This window comes from Marmota monax, unplaced genomic scaffold, assembly GCF_021218885.2.
Source record: "Marmota monax isolate L192 unplaced genomic scaffold, Marmota_monax_Labrador192_F-V1.1 WCK01_AAM20220418_F8-fsc00045, whole genome shotgun sequence".
Classification (NCBI taxonomy): domain Eukaryota; kingdom Metazoa; phylum Chordata; class Mammalia; order Rodentia; family Sciuridae; genus Marmota; species Marmota monax.
This window is the reverse complement of record NW_026692132.1, coordinates 5,828,406-5,844,125: the sequence shown is the minus strand read 5'-3', so window position 1 is coordinate 5,844,125 and position 15,720 is coordinate 5,828,406. Positions and strand designations below refer to the sequence as shown.

The 15,720-nt window shown below is 32.5% G+C and overlaps 1 protein-coding gene across 5 annotated transcripts in view; it reads left to right on the top strand.

The window, feature by feature from the left end:
- The window catches only part of Atm (ATM serine/threonine kinase), a 154,059-nt gene that overhangs the window by 27,128 nt on the left and 111,211 nt on the right, over positions 1–15,720 (top strand). For 4 of the 5 annotated variants that reach the window (XM_046466355.2, XM_046466346.2, XM_058586524.1 and 1 more), the window contains exons 9-16: positions 1,531–1,700; positions 2,815–3,186; positions 4,181–4,375; positions 5,410–5,505; positions 6,518–6,743; positions 8,432–8,557; positions 9,343–9,468; positions 10,310–10,399. In XM_046466355.2, the coding sequence (XP_046322311.1) occupies positions 1,531–1,700; positions 2,815–3,186; positions 4,181–4,375; positions 5,410–5,505; positions 6,518–6,743; positions 8,432–8,557; positions 9,343–9,468; positions 10,310–10,399 (1,401 nt within the window). The remainder of the gene's footprint in view (positions 1–1,530; positions 1,701–2,814; positions 3,187–4,180; positions 4,376–5,409; positions 5,506–6,517; positions 6,744–8,431; positions 8,558–9,342; positions 9,469–10,309; positions 10,400–15,720) is intronic. The other variant, XM_058586520.1, reaches the window with a different exon arrangement.

The following is a 15,720-nucleotide window of genomic DNA, read 5'->3' as shown; positions in this document are numbered from 1 at the left end:
CTAGACGAGCACTCTACTGCTGAGCCCCAGCCCCAGTCCCTTGATGGTTTTTTTTAAACCCTGTGCTATCATAAAAAGCCTATAAAATTACTCTGTACATATAATCATTTCCTTCAAAATGTACATATATGTATATGTAATGTTTATGTAACATAAGTGTATATTCAGTGTACAAATGTAAATGTATATGTACATTTAGTTTTAGTTGGACACAATATCTTTATTTCATGTATGAAATGTATGAATGTATATGTAATGTATGTATACATTTTTGGAATTACTCTTCTAAGATAACTCTTGCACATATGGGTTTAATAAAACCATTAAAACTAATAATGGAATTTCCCTTTTTTGGAGGGGTACTGGGGATTAAACTCAGGGGCACTTGACCAATGGGCCACATCCCCAGCCCTATTTTGTATTTTATTTAGAGACAGAGTCTCTCTGAGTTGCTTAGTGCATTGCTTTTGCTGAATCTGGATTTGAACTCGCCATCCACCTGCTTCAGCCTCCTGAGCTACTGGTATTACAGGCATGCGTCACTACACCTGGCTTCCATTTTTAAAAGATTATCTATAGGAAATAACATGGCCCTATTCCCAATTTTTCGTTTGTTGTTAAATTAGAATTCACTTAGCATAAAGGTCAGTTTTAATGTGTGTGTTTCAGTGGTCATTAGTAATTTTAGTGTTACAAAGTCATGACCACTATTTTGTTCCAGAATATTTTCATCACCCCCCCAAAAAGAAACCTCATACCTGTTAGCATTTGGTTCCAATTCTTGTTGTTGTTGTTTTTTAAAGTTTATTTATTTATTTATTTATTATGTGGTGCTGAGGATCCAACCCAGGGCCTCACACGTGCTAGGAAGCGCTATACCGCTGAGCCACAACCCCAGCCCTCCACTCCTTAATTTATCTTAGACTCTGGGAACCAACCATAATCTACTTCCAGTGTCTGTGCTTTGCCTGTTTTGGGCATTCCGTAGAAAATGAATCGTGTACGATATGTGGTCTTTTGTGTCTGGCTTCCCTCCCTTAGCATTTCATATCATGAATCAGTACTTCATTCCTTTTTATGCCTGAATAATATTTAATTGTATTGGGAATACTGTTTTGTGTATGCATTCATTAGTTGGTGACCTAATATTTCATTAGTAAAACTTTTTTCCTAGAGATATGGTTAACATGTGACGTTTTTATTTCACTTTGTCAAATATTTTATTAATGGTAAGTTTATAATTCCTTTGAAAATAAGTTTTTGCTTTACTTGATGATTTGATGCTTGATTTCTTGATGCTTGTAGTAAATGTATCCAGAAATACCTAATCACTAATATATTACATTTTCTAAAAATGTCATTACTGTTGTGCAAAATGTTTGTTTCTTACTGTTATCATTTTTATATATTCCCATAACTTAATTATTCTTGCTTTTAGTTCCCTGTATTTTTGTTTGAAAAGAATTTTTTCCCATATGAAATATTAAAAATAATAGCAGTGGGAAATGTAGGTTTATTTTTATTTTATAGGTTTTTAATGAAGATACCAGATCCTTGGAGATTTCTCAGTCTTACACTACTTCACAAAGAGAATCTAGAGATTACAGTACACCTTGCAAAAGAAGGAAAATAGAACTAGGCTGGGAAGTAATAAAAGATTATCTTCAGAAATCACAAAATGATTTTGATCTTGTACCTTGGTAAATATCATCTTTTTCTCATTCAGTACCATTTCAGTCTCATTTTTTCTCCGAAAACCTCCAACAAAATCATTTTATCTCATTGGTCAGAACTAAGTCATTTGTCTACTCCCAAACCAATTATTAGCAATGGGAAATGTGGTTGCCATGACAGGTTTGAGGTTAATCATTAATGGCTTGTCTCCTGGGGCCAGGGGCAGAGCCACCTTTCTTAAACATATAGACATAGCAAGTTCTAAGAAGTGGGGTACTGGAATGATAGGCAATCAGTTGTTTTCTGCCTTAAGGAATTCACTGAGTTGTACATCTTAACAGGGAAAGACTTTGGTATGCATAGCACCTTCCTATAGAATTAGATTAGGAAGAAATTAAAAATACTCTTCAGAAATCATAATAATTTTGACCTTATGTCATATAATCAGTTATTTTTCTTTCTTCATCATCTTTATTCTCATATTGCATTTGCAGATATTTAAATAATTGTGGAATTCTGTGGAGTCACAGAATATCCAGAAGTGTTAAATAACATGCCCAAGGACATTTATAAACTTAAATTATAGTTAGACTTGTGAGCAATGTACCTTTGATTTTAACTATGTTGATGGAATGTTTAAATACAATTGAGTTGTGATTAAAAGGTATATTATTTTGATATACATGTTGCTTAAGCTTGTGCTATTTTATAGTTGAAGGTACTTATTTCAGTTCTTTAATCTGTCTTTCCAGTCAAGAGTTTTTTTATTGAGTACCTGCTATATGCTAACTATTAAGTTGTCAGTCTTCCTACCATTTTAGGAAGTAGGACCTACTAAATATTAACAGCCATTTTATTTTTTATAACTTTATTTATTTTTATGTGGTGCTGAGGATCGAACCCAGTGAGGGCCTCACATGTGCTAGGCAAGCGCTCTACCACTGAGCCACAGCCCCAGTCCTAACAGCGATTTTATTTTGAGAACAGAATAGGAATTTTGAAGGTGATGCTTTAATTAAGATATTAGAAGGATATCATGTTAGTATACTTATGTATTTTCTTTTAGTTTGCTAATGGGATTGAAATATTTTCAGATTACTTTTTTCCCCCTTTCTTAGTCTTTTAACATTTTTCTTTTAGGCTACAGATCACAACTCAGTTAATATCAAAGTACCCTGCAAGTTTACCTAACTGTGAGATATCTCCATTACTAATGATACTATACCAGCTTCTGCCTCAACAGCGACATGGGGAACGCACACCGTATGTTTTACGATGCCTTATCGAAGTTGCATTGTGTCAAGGCAAGAAATCAAACATAGAAAGCTCTCAAAAATCAGATTTAGTGAAGCTCTGGATTAAAATTTGGTCTATTACACTTCGGGGTATCAGTACTGAACAAATGCAGACTGAAAACTTTGGCCTACTTGGAGCCATTATTGAAGGTAATTTAGTTGAGGTTGATAGAGAATTCTGGAAGTTATTTACTGGATCAGCCTGCAAACCTTCTGGGTAAGTTTAATATGCACTTCATCAGTTTTTACAAACACACACACACACATCCTTAATCATATAAATAGTTTATTATTTTACTTAAATATTTATATTCTTTTTAGAGATGCTTTTGTTGTTTGGCCACGAAGACTTAATTTACAATTGTGAATATAGTTTCTGATGTGAAGAGTTACTAAGGCTAATTTTAAAGAGATTCTTGAGAATTATAGAGATTGCATTGCTTTTATTGTAGTTTACAGTTATTTATTCAGTATTCATGAACCATATTTTTTGTAGTACTGCATACTGTTACTATAGAAAGTTATTCTTTTTAGAGCATTATAATTATACATAGTTTTGGGGCTCATTTTGACAAAATCATACATGCAAGAGATTTGATTTTAATCCCCATTTCCCCTCCGCCCTGCTTTTCCCCTTTCTCCCTTCCCCCTTTTCCCCCCCTCAACTCTACTGATATTCCTTTCACTCCTTTATTTATTTTGTTTTGATTGGTACTTTCTACATATACAAAAAGGTGACATTCCCTTTGGTACATTTATATATATATATATATATATATATATATATATATAAAAACAGGGTTTTGTTAAATTCATTCCATATTTCTTCCTCCCTCCCTCCTTCTTGTTCTCTTCCTTCTACTCCACTGATCTTTCTGTATCTTTATGATATTGAATCCCCTCCTCCACTGCCTTCTTTCCCTTCCTTTGCTCTAACTTCCACATATGAGAGAAAACATTCAACTCTTGATTTTCTGAGTCTGATTTATTTCACTTAGTATGATTTTTTACCATTTCCTCAGAGAGCGTTTTTATCAAGACTCTCCTCAAATGTTCCTAGACTTTTTATGCCACTTTTTTTAACTGAATGTACATGATTGCCATGTGCCTGGCACTGTCCTGAGTATTGCAGGCACAGTTGTAAATGAGATAGACAAGCTGTCTGTCCCTCACAGAGGTTACTTTTAACAGTTGTCTTCGCTTCTTTGTAGTCCTTCAGTATGCTGTTTGACTTTGGCACTGACCAACAGCGTAGTTCCAGAAACAGTAAAAAAGGGAACAGAACAAAATATATATGATGTAAATAGAAGTTTTACTTTAAAGGAATCAATAATGAGGTGGCTGTTATTTTATCAGTTAGAAGATGACTTAGAAGACAATACAGAATTGCCCCCAATTCTTCAGAGGTAATTTTGGCTTCTCACATACGGTTTGTTTTTTCTTCGTTTTGTTTTATAAGGTTTACTTTACTTATTTGATCCCAGGTGGATTTATTTTATGATAATGCAGAATTTTCCAGTATTTGGCTTAAATATTATACATTTTCTTTGTTTTTACTGTGTTCTGTTACTTTGTGCCTGGATCATTTCTGTAAAGGTCATCTCACTGTGAGAATATGGGGAATATATACATAATTCTTTTTAGTAATTTTAACTGATATATTTAAATTGTACATATTTATGGGGTACCATGTGATGTTTTGATATCTGGGTGCAATGTATATTGTTCAGAACAGGGAAAGCATATCTACTCCAAATAGTTATCATTTCTTTATAGTGAACACATTCAAAATGTAAAAAAATTATACAACACATTATCATTATCTGAATTCACCCTAATATGCACATGGCCAGAAATTCTTTCTCCTTTAAATTAGTACCTGTTAACTACCCTTTCTCACCCCATATATTTTTTTATGTATTTATGTTTCTTTGTGATCTTCTGTAAATAGGTCCACTTTCTGACTTAATGTGGGTCCTTAGTCTGTCATCATGAGAGTATATTCTGGGTGAAGTTTATTAAATTAAAGGAAAGAAGAAACAAGAAAAAGACAAAATAGGACTTAAGTCTTAGTATGGGGGAATAGAGCAGTTTGTTCACTTAACCTTTCCACATGTTGATTTGAACTTAATGACTGGAGTGCAGACCTCTAGATCCTAATGTTTTGATTCATTTTATAACCTTTTGTTTACTTTAGAAATGATCTTTAAAAATTAGATATGATTCTGCTTCCAAGCAATTTGGGAAGCAATAGTAACATAATGTATATCCTCTTTAAATTCTCCTTTCAGATATTAAAAGATTAACTACAGAAGAAAACAGTTTTAATTTAGGAACCAAATGTTAGAAATAAAAATTGATAGCTAAACATGGATGTTAAAGATTTTTTTAAAATGTTTTTTGGTCTTTTAATATAAAAACTTTTCATTTTTCTTGTTAGTAATTTTCCTCATCTCATCCTGGAGAAAATTCTTGTGAGTCTTACAATGAAAAACTGTAAAGCTGTAATGAATTTGTTTCAAAGTGCACCAGAATGGTATGTTATCTGTAGAATTATTTTTAACTACAAAAATAATAATTATAGTGGGGTAGTGACTTCATCTTATTAATTATGACCTAAATTCATCAAGTAAAAAAAAACAAAACACAACTGTTAGGGAAAATGTTTTTGTAATTTAGTGATTATAATCTATGTTCTATAGCTTCAGATCAAGATAATTATTTTCTAATGCTGTATAGTGTAACATGACAAGTGTCATTGAAAAAAATTGAATTGTGTTGGGAAATTAGGAACATAAAATTTATATGAACTGAGTTCTTAGGTGTGACCCATTTTTTTATGTCACATAAAATGTTAGCTTTAAAAACTAAAAGCAGTTGAAAATAAAAATAAACAAAAACTTGTTTTTATTTGATTGACTGTTGTCATTGCAATTGAAAATGACTCACTGGCATGAAGACTAATTTTTCAAAAGAGTATAAGATTTAAAAAATCCTATAATTTGAAGATATCAAAATTGAAAAAAAATGCTGTTTTTCTTTTTAATAGTTTTTTAATTGGTCATTGAAATTGTAACTTGGATTTATTTTGTCTACCTGTTAGTAAAATTTGCTACCAAATAATGAAATTTAATATGTAGGTATCAAAGACCAAAAAGAAAAACCATTTAAACGCTTAACCTTTAATTTGTTAAGTGATCTTTAAGTGATATAGATGCTGGGTTCATGTCTTTGTCCTTGCCACTATCCCCCATTTTCCTCTTCCACAGACACAGTACTGAGGAATTTAACTCAGGGTCTTAATGAACGTTTGGCAAATGCTTTGTCACTGAAATACATACTCTGCTCCTTTAATTTTTTTTTTTTTTTTTAAACTTTGAGACAGTCTCCCTCAGTTGCCTAAGCTGGCCTCAAACTTGCCATCCTAGTCAACTGAGGCATGTCCCACCACACCAGCCTTATGTTAATATTTTAATATGAAAAACATTGCTAATTTATAGAGAGAAAGTATTAGGTAATTTGGTTATAAAGATCTCATTCTCTTGAAGTGAGCAACACCAGAAAGGTAAAGAAGAGCCTTCATTCTCAGAAGTAGAACAACTGTTTCTTCAAACAACTTTTGACAAGATGGATTTTTTAACCGTTGTGGAGGAATGTGCTGTAGAAAAGTATCAATCCAGTATTGGCTTTTCTGTTCATCAAAACCTCAAGGAATCATTGGATCGCTATCTTCTGGGGTTATCAGAACGGCTTCTTAATAGTTACTCATCTGAGGTGAGACCTTTAGGAAAATGAACTTAAGTCTGTATATTAATTCAACTTTTGTAGACTGTTAATGAGGAAAAATATGAGTAGAAAAAGGCACTAAGGGTGGTGATAGGCTTGGTTTTAAAAGCAAAGTGTCAAGACATGGCAACGTTTAGGGAAAACAATATGAAAAAAGGAAAACTGAAATATAATTTTGACTACATCTCTTGTACCAGGAATTCTGGTAGACATGAAACAATTTTTTTGGTTAGGTTAATGGGGAATATGAAAGGCTGGAGCAGAAGAATTACATGATGAAACAAACCTCCCAATGGAAAGGAGAGTGACATTACATTAACAGAAGGCAACCTTATTTATTGTTTGTTTGTTCTTTGTTGTGTTTTTTGTGGTGCTGAGGTAAACACAGGGCCTTGTATATACTAGCAAGCACTTTATCACTGAACTACATCCCCAGCCCCATAAAAGACACAATTTAAACAAATCTGTTAGATTTTGGTATCATTGGAAGTGGAAGGAATGATTAAGAATGGTAATAAGTGGACTCGCAATTGCCCAGTTTTTAAAGTTCATTTAGGAATTTTTCAGATTTCCTTTTTACTTAAAAGAATCTCTGGCTAGGGACATAGCTCATTTGGTAGAGTGCTTGCCTTGCAAGCCAAGGCCCTGGGTTCAATCCTCAACATCAAACAAAACAAAACAAAAAAACAGCCCTCAACTTCATGTGTACTGTTTGTTCTCTTGTCAAAATTCCCTTTTGTTTCAACTTGAAATGCATTTCTAAATAATCCACATGTTCAAATCCTTACTAAAGCCTTTTTTTTTTACAAAAACCTAAGGCATAAAAAGTTTTCATATTACTTGATATTTCAGTCTTTAAATGGCATTTACTATCTTCTTTATACCAAGGATATTTATATATGTTTTATACACAGATTTCTCTTAAAATATACCATAATTTCCTAAAGGGTATATATATTTTTATTAGGGTTTCTGTCTTCTACAATGCCTTGTTAAGTGAAAATGATTTAAAAAAATTGTTGAGTAAAGTAAAACTTGTGAGCTACTCAAAGGAGTGAATTCAGTAGTCAGGTTTATTTTAAGATTATGACCTGAAGAACCAACAAGGGCAGTGTGCCTGTTTCCCCTGTCTTATTTATCTTTAATTACTGACTTTCTTCTATATCATTGTATTCACTTTCATTACAAAGTAATTTTAGTTTTGTATGTTTTCCCCTAGAATGCCATTTCCTACAATTTTGGAACAAAAAAAATCTGAAAATTGTATTTTTCTGTGCAGTCTATGTACTCTTATGTTATTTTATAAAATTGTCTAAAAGTATCTACCAGCAAAAATATATTCCACTAGTTTGTGGAATCTAAAAGGCAGAATAAGGTTGTGGTTCTTTGGAAGTTTAAACTGTCTTTTTACTGTCTCTTTGTATAAATCTAATTTCTGCCACTTTAAGGAGAGATATCCGATACTTAAGCCATTTTTGTTGATAATCCTGATTATCATAACTCTGTAGTGATCTTGCAGGTATTTCTAAAGATATTCAGAACATTTCACCTTTAACTCAGCTGAAATTTTGTTCCTTCATATGTACACAAAACTTGGCTCTCACAAAGTAATTCCAGAATATTCAGAATTATTTATGAAATCGTTTTTAAAAAATATTTTTCTGGTTTATTTTAAGATTACGAATTCAGAAATACTAGTCCGGTGTTCAAGTCTTTTGGTGGGTGTTCTTGGCTGCTATTGTTATACTGGTATAGTATCTGAAGAGGAAGCACATAAATCAGAATTGTTCCAGAAAGCCAAGGTAGGAAAATTTATGCTAAAGTTTTAGATAAATTTGAATTTCCTGATAAAATTGTTACATACAGCAAAATTTTATGCAGATTGAGCATCCCTAATCTGAATTGCTTCAAAACCTGAAGATTTTTGAGTGCTAACATAACAAATAGAGAATTCCACACCTGAAATAGGCACATAACATATACTTGTACAAGATTACCTTCAGGCCATGTGTATGGTCTATGAAATAGATGAATTTTATGTTTAGACTTAGATCTCATCTTCAGATATTTTATTACATATATACAAATACTAGAAAACCTTAAAAAATTTGAACTATGAAACCCTTCTGATCCCAAGCATTTTGAATAAGAGATACTCACCTGTATTTCTTTCATTTATGCAGTCTGAAAAGCAATGATACTGTCCTTCCTTAAGATTTAAAATTTTTATAAGCCACTATAAATATAGTAAATTAAATAATCTCACATTAAAATTTATTTTTATATATGCTTTTAAAAGTTTTCCTTGTAATGATTTATCCCAAAGAATCCTTGATTAAAGGTATTAATCAACTATGCTCTAAGCTTTTGTTTGGTCTCTGTACCACTCTGTGGTACAATTTGCAGTGAGAAAAGGGTATGATATTTGTCAACATTTTGATTGTTCATAATTTATAATTTTATTGTATGACCATGTGCAGCACCTGAAAACATTTAATTTTTGGCCCTTAAGTGAAACTTTGAAAAGCAATACTAAAGTATAATTTTAACTGGAATTTGTATTTTTTTCTTTTACTGTTTTTAATAGTCTCTAATGCAGTGTGCAGGAGAAAGTATCTCTCTATTTAAAAATAAGACAAGTGAAGAATCTAGAATTGGTACATTGAGAAATATGATACATCTTTGTATAAGTTGCTTGTGTAACTGTACCAAGGTAAGCCATTCTTACTTGGTAGTATACCCTGTTCATGGGATAGGTTTCTTGGTGCTGCTGGTGTGGATTTTTGGTCCATTCATAAGTTCATAAACTGATTTAAAATTAAATGGAATGCTAAAGAAAGGAAATATACAGAGAAATAAATAAATATTTAACCTGAGTTTCTCATGAAACTAATTTCATTATTTCAGGAAAGTTGCTGAGATTGTCTTACCACTTGTATATATTACTACATAGATGAATTTTTTGTTGCTAACATATTTTCATTCATTTAATAACAATTTGCCCACAAGTATGTAATGTGCATAACACTGTACTTGAGTTAATGAGATAAATTAACTCCAGTGCAAACATTACTTTCTTTTACCGAGATAATCTTACATAAATTTGATAGAGAATGATACTATATAATTGTTGTTTTGATTTGGAGCAGGCTTTGATTTCAACCAGGCCAGAGTGTTGATAATAATTGGAAACATCTTGGAGAGCTAATAGATGAGCATAAGTCAGTATTATTAACATAACGTTTTATTGGTTTTGAGATGTATTATTCAGCATTTTGATATAAATAGGGAAGGAGAAAAGTGAAAAAATAAATTCTGGCCTATAATTGTCACTTACTTAGGTTTGGAATCAATAGGTGATACTTTAATGTTGGTTAAACCAATGAAAGAATTTCAATAAAGTTATTATTACTCTAAGAAAAGAGGTTAATATTTTTGAAACAACTTGTATGTTGAGCTAATAGTGAGCTCTTTACCTACATTTTATTTAAGATAATGAAAATATATTGCCAAGAATAATTGTTTTTATTTTTTGTTACTTGTCTCAATTATAGCAGAATCCAAGTAAGATTGTATCAGTTTTTTTCCTACGATTGTTAACATCAAAGCTGATGAATGACATTGCAGAAATTTGTAAAAGTTTAGTAAGTATACTTTGTTACAAGCATATTTCATTTCTAAGATGACTTTTGTAATTGAAATATCAAATAGGGATACATTTCACAATGTATAACAATTTACTTTTTTATAAATGGAAATATATAAATATATATATATTTATGAATGTAAATGTTATATAAGTTATAACTTTAATAAGTTAAAGTTATTTGGCTTGGGGAGAACCAAATTGCCTCTTAATACCAATACCTTGATTTCCTCTTAATATCAATACATAGGATAGTTCCTGGGTTTTAGTTTCCCAATAAAAAATAGACTGAAAAATTGGGGACCAATCATCCAGGTTCATAACTATTTCTGTGTGACAGTACAACAAAATTCAAAATAATTCTGTCATCCTTAAGAAATTGACAAAACATTGCCAAACTGGCAACATGTTTTTGTTGTGATATTTTTCTTCTTCTGTACAAATGGGCTTATACTTACACTGTATCTTCTCTATTGACTGAAACAATGCCTCTGCACATCATAGATACTTGAATATCTATCAAGTGGAAAAATATTTATTTAAAGGATATAGGAGAAATTCTAGTTAGGGACTTGCTTGTTCAAAAGTAATGTGAATTTTACTTTTTGTTTTTTGAGATAGGATCTCTGTATGTTGCCCAGGCTTACCTCAAATTCCTGAGCTCAAGCTATCTTCCTCAGCCTTCTGAGTAGGTAGAACTATAGATGTTTCAGGTGCACTCCACACCACTATACCTGAGCTGGATTTTATTTTATTTTTTGGTACTGGGGATTTTAGTAAGGGGCACTCAACCACTGAGCTACATCCCCAGCCCTATTTTTAATTTTTTTTTATTGATTTAAAAAAATAAAATAAATGACAGTAGAATGCATTACAATTCTTATTACACATATACAGCACAATTTTTCATATCTCGGTTATATAAAGTATGTTGACACCAATTCATGTCTTCATACATGTACTTTGGATAATGATGTCTATCACATTCCACCATCCTTGCTAACTCCCTGCTCCCTCTCTTTCCCTCCCTCCCCTCTGCCCTATCTAGAGTTCCTCTATTCCTCCCATGCTCCCTCTCCCTACCCCACTATGAATCAGCCTTCTTATGTCAAACAAAACATTCAGCATTTGTTTTTTTGGGATTGGCTAACTTCTCCAATGCCTTCCATTTACGTGCAAATGCCATGATTTTGTTCTCTTTTATTGCTGAGTAAAAGTCCATTGTGTATATATGCCACATTTTTTTTTTTTTATCCATTCATCTACTGAAGCACATCTAGATTGGCTCCACAGTTTAGCTATTGTGAGTTGTGCTGCTGTAAACATTGATGTGGCTGTGTCCCTGTAGTATGCTGTTTTCAAGTCCTTTGGTATAGTCTGAGGAGAGGGATAGCTATGTCAAGTGGTTTCATTCCCAGATTTCCAAGGAATCTCTATACTGCTTTCCATATTGGCTGCACCAATTTGCAGTCCCACCAGCAATGTATGAGTGTACCTTTTCCACACATCCTCTCCAATACTTGTTATTGTTTGTCTTCATAATGGCTGCCATTCTGACTGGAGTGAGATGGTATCTTAGAGTAGTTTTGATTTGCATTTCTCGGATTGCTAGACATGATGAGTGTTTTTTCGTATATTTGTTGATTGATTGTATATCCTCTTCTGAGAAGTGTCTGTTCAGGTCCTTAGCCCATTTGTTGATTGAGTTATTTGTTTTTTCGGTGCTTAGCTTTTTGAGTTCTTTATATACCCCAGAGATTAGTGCTTTATCTGATGTGTGAGGGGTAAAAATTTGCTCTCTGGAAGTAGGCTCTCTGTTCACCTCACAGATTGTTTCTTTTGGTGAGAAGAAACTTTTTAGTTTGAATCCATCCCATTTATTGATTCTTGGTTTTAATTTTTGTAGTATCAGAGTCTTATTAAGGAAGTTGGGGCCTAATCCCACATGATGAAGATTAGGGCCTACTTTTTCTTCTATTAGATGCAGAGTCTCTGGTTTAATTCCTAGATCCTTGATCCATTTTGAGTTAACTTTTGTGCATGGTGAGAGATAGGGATTCAATTTCATTTTGTTGCATATGGATTTCCAGTTTTCCCAGCACCGTTTTTTGAAGATGCTATCTTTTCTCCAGTGCATGTTTTTGGCACCTTTGTCTAATATAAGATAGTTGTAATTTTGTGGGTTAGTCTCTGTGTCCTCTATTCTGTACCATTGGTCTACCAGCCTATTTTGGTGCCAGTACCATGCTGTTTTTGTTACTATTGCTCTGTAGTATACTTTAAGGTCTGGTATAGCGATGCCATCTGTTTCACTCTTCCTGCTAAGGATAGCTTTAGCTATTCTGGGTCTCTTCTTTTTCCAGATGAAATTTATGATTGCTTTTTCTATTTCTATGAGGAATGACATTGGGATTTTGATCGGAATTGCATTAAATCTGTATAGTGCTTTTGGTAGTATAGTCATTTTGATAATATTAATTATGCCTATCCAGTTGCAAGGTAGATCTTTTAATCTTCTAAGGTCTTCTTTGATTTCTTTCTTTAGGGTCTATAGTTTTCATTGTATAGATCTTTCACCTGTTTCATTAAGTTGATTCTCAAAGGTTTTTTTTTTGAGGTTATTGTGAATGGGGTAGTTTTCCTCATTTCCTTCTCAGAGGCTTTGTCACTGATACACAGAAATGCCTTTGATTTATGGGTGTTGATTTTATATCCTGCTACTTTGCTGAATTCATTTACTAGTTCTAGCAGTTTTCTGGTGGAACTTTTTGGGTCTTCTAGGTATAGAATCATATCGTCAGCAAATAGTGCTAATTTAAGTTCTTCTTTTCCTATACATATCCCTTTAATTTCTTTCATCTGTCCAATTGCTCTGGCCAGTGTTTCAAGAACTTTGTAAATAGAAGTGGTGAAAGAGGGCATCCCTGTCTTGTTCCAGTGTTTAGCAGGAATTCCTATAATTTTTCTTCATTTAGAATTATGTTGGCCTGAGGCTTAGCATAGATAGTCTTTAAGATGTTGAGATATGTTCCTGTTATCCCTAGTTTTTCTAGTGTTTTGAACAAAAAGGGGTGCTGTATTTTGTCAAATGCTTTTTCTGCATCTATTGAGATGATCATATGATTCTTATCTTTAAGTCTATTGATGTGATGAATTACATTTATTAATTTTCATATGTTGAACCATCCTTGTATCCTGGGATGAATCCCACTTGTCATGGTGCACGATGTTTTTGAATTCGATTTGCTAGAGTTTTATTGAGAATTTTTTCATCTATTTTCATTAGCGATATTGGCCTGAAGTTTTTTTTCTTTGATGTGTCTTTGCCTGGTTTTAGGGTCAGGATGTTATTGGCCTCATAGATTGAGTTGGAAGTGCTGCCTCTTTTTCTATTTCCTGAAATAAATTGAAGAGTATTGGTATTAGTTCTTCTTTAAAGGTCTTGTAGAACTCGGCTGTCTATGAATCCGGTCCTGGGCTTATCTTGGTTGGTAAGCTTCTGATGGTGTCTTCTATTTCATCACTTGATATTTGTCTGTTTAAATCGTGTATATCTTAATGATTCAATCGGCAAATCATATGACTTAAGAAATTTAGATGCCTTCAGTGTCTTCTATTTTATTGTAGTATAATTTTTCAAAATAATTTCTAATTATTCTTTGTATTTATGTAGTATCTGTTGTGATATTACCTTTTTTTATCACGTTTGCTGGTAATTTGAGTTTTCTCTCCCCTTCTTTTAGTTAGCATAGCTAAGAGTGTGTCAATTTTATTTATTTTTTTCAAATAACCAACTTTTTGTCAATTTTTTCAATTTTTTTTGATTTCATTGATTTCAGCTCTAATTTTAATTATTTCTTGTCCTCTGCTTTTGCCGCTGATTTGTTGTTGTTTTTCTAGGGTTTTGAGATGTAATGTGAGGTCATTTATTTGTTGACTTTTTCTTCTTTTAAAGAATGAACTCCATGCAATGAACTTTGCTCTTGGAACTGCTTTCATTGTGTCCAAGAGATTTCCATATCTTGTGTCTATGTTCTCATTTACCTCTAAGAATTTTTTAATCTCCTTGATGTCTTCTGCAACCCAATGTTCATTCAGTAGCATATTGTTTAGTGTCCAGGTGATGGAGAAATTTTTTTTTTTTTTTTTTTTTAATGGAGAAATTTTTAATTTTTATTTTGTTATTGATTTCCAATTGCATTTAATTATGATCTGATAAAATGCATGGTAATATCTCTACTTTTTTGTATTTGTTTAAAGTTGCTTTGTGGCATATATTATGGTCTATTTTAGAGAAGCATCCATGTGCTGCTGAGAAGAAAGTGTATCCACTAGATGCCGGTTGAAATATTCTATATATATATATATTCTATATATGTCAGTTAAGTCTAAGTTATTGATTATATTATTGAGTTCTATAGTTTCTTTATTCAACTTTTATTTGAAAGATTTTTACAGTGATGAACGAGGTGTGTTAAAGTCACCCAAAATTATTGTGTTGTGGTCTATTTGACTCTTGAACTTGAGAAGAGTTTGTTTGATGAACATTGTTTGGGGCATATATATTTATGATTATTATGTCTTGTTGGTGTATGATTCTCTTGAGCAGTATGTAATGTCCATCTTTTGACTAACTTTGGCTTAAAGTCTACTTTATTTGATACAAGGATGGAAACCCCTGCTTGCTTTAGCAGTCCATGTAAGTGGTATGATTTTTCCCAACCTTTCATCTTCAGTCTGTGCATGTCTTTTCCTATCAGATGAGTCTCGTGAAGGCAGCATATTGTTGGGTCTTTTTTTTAATCCAGTCTGCTAGTGTATGTCTTTTGATTGGTGAGTTTAAGCCATTAACATTCAGGGTTATTATTGAGACATAGTTTGTATCACCAGCCATATTTGTTTACTTTTGTTGTTTAACTTGACTTGATTTTCTTCTTTGACTAGTTTTTCCTTTATGGTACTACCTCCCTCTGCTGATTTTCATTGTTGTTTTTCGTTTCCTCTTCATGAATTATTTTGCCAAGGATGTTTTATTGTGCCAGTTTTCTAGCTATAAATTCCTTTAACTTTTGTTTATTGTGGAAAGTTTTTATTTCATCTTCAAATCTGAAGCTTAATTTTGCTGGATACAAGATTCTTGGTTGGCACCATTTTCTTCCAGAGCTTGATATATGTTGTTCTAGGATCTTCTAGCTTTCATAGTCTGTGTTGAAAAATCTGCCGTTATCCTAATTGGTTTTTCTTTCTCTTGTGGCTTTTAAAATTCTCTTATTCTGTGGGTTGGGCTTTTTTATATAATATACCTTGGTGTGGATCTGT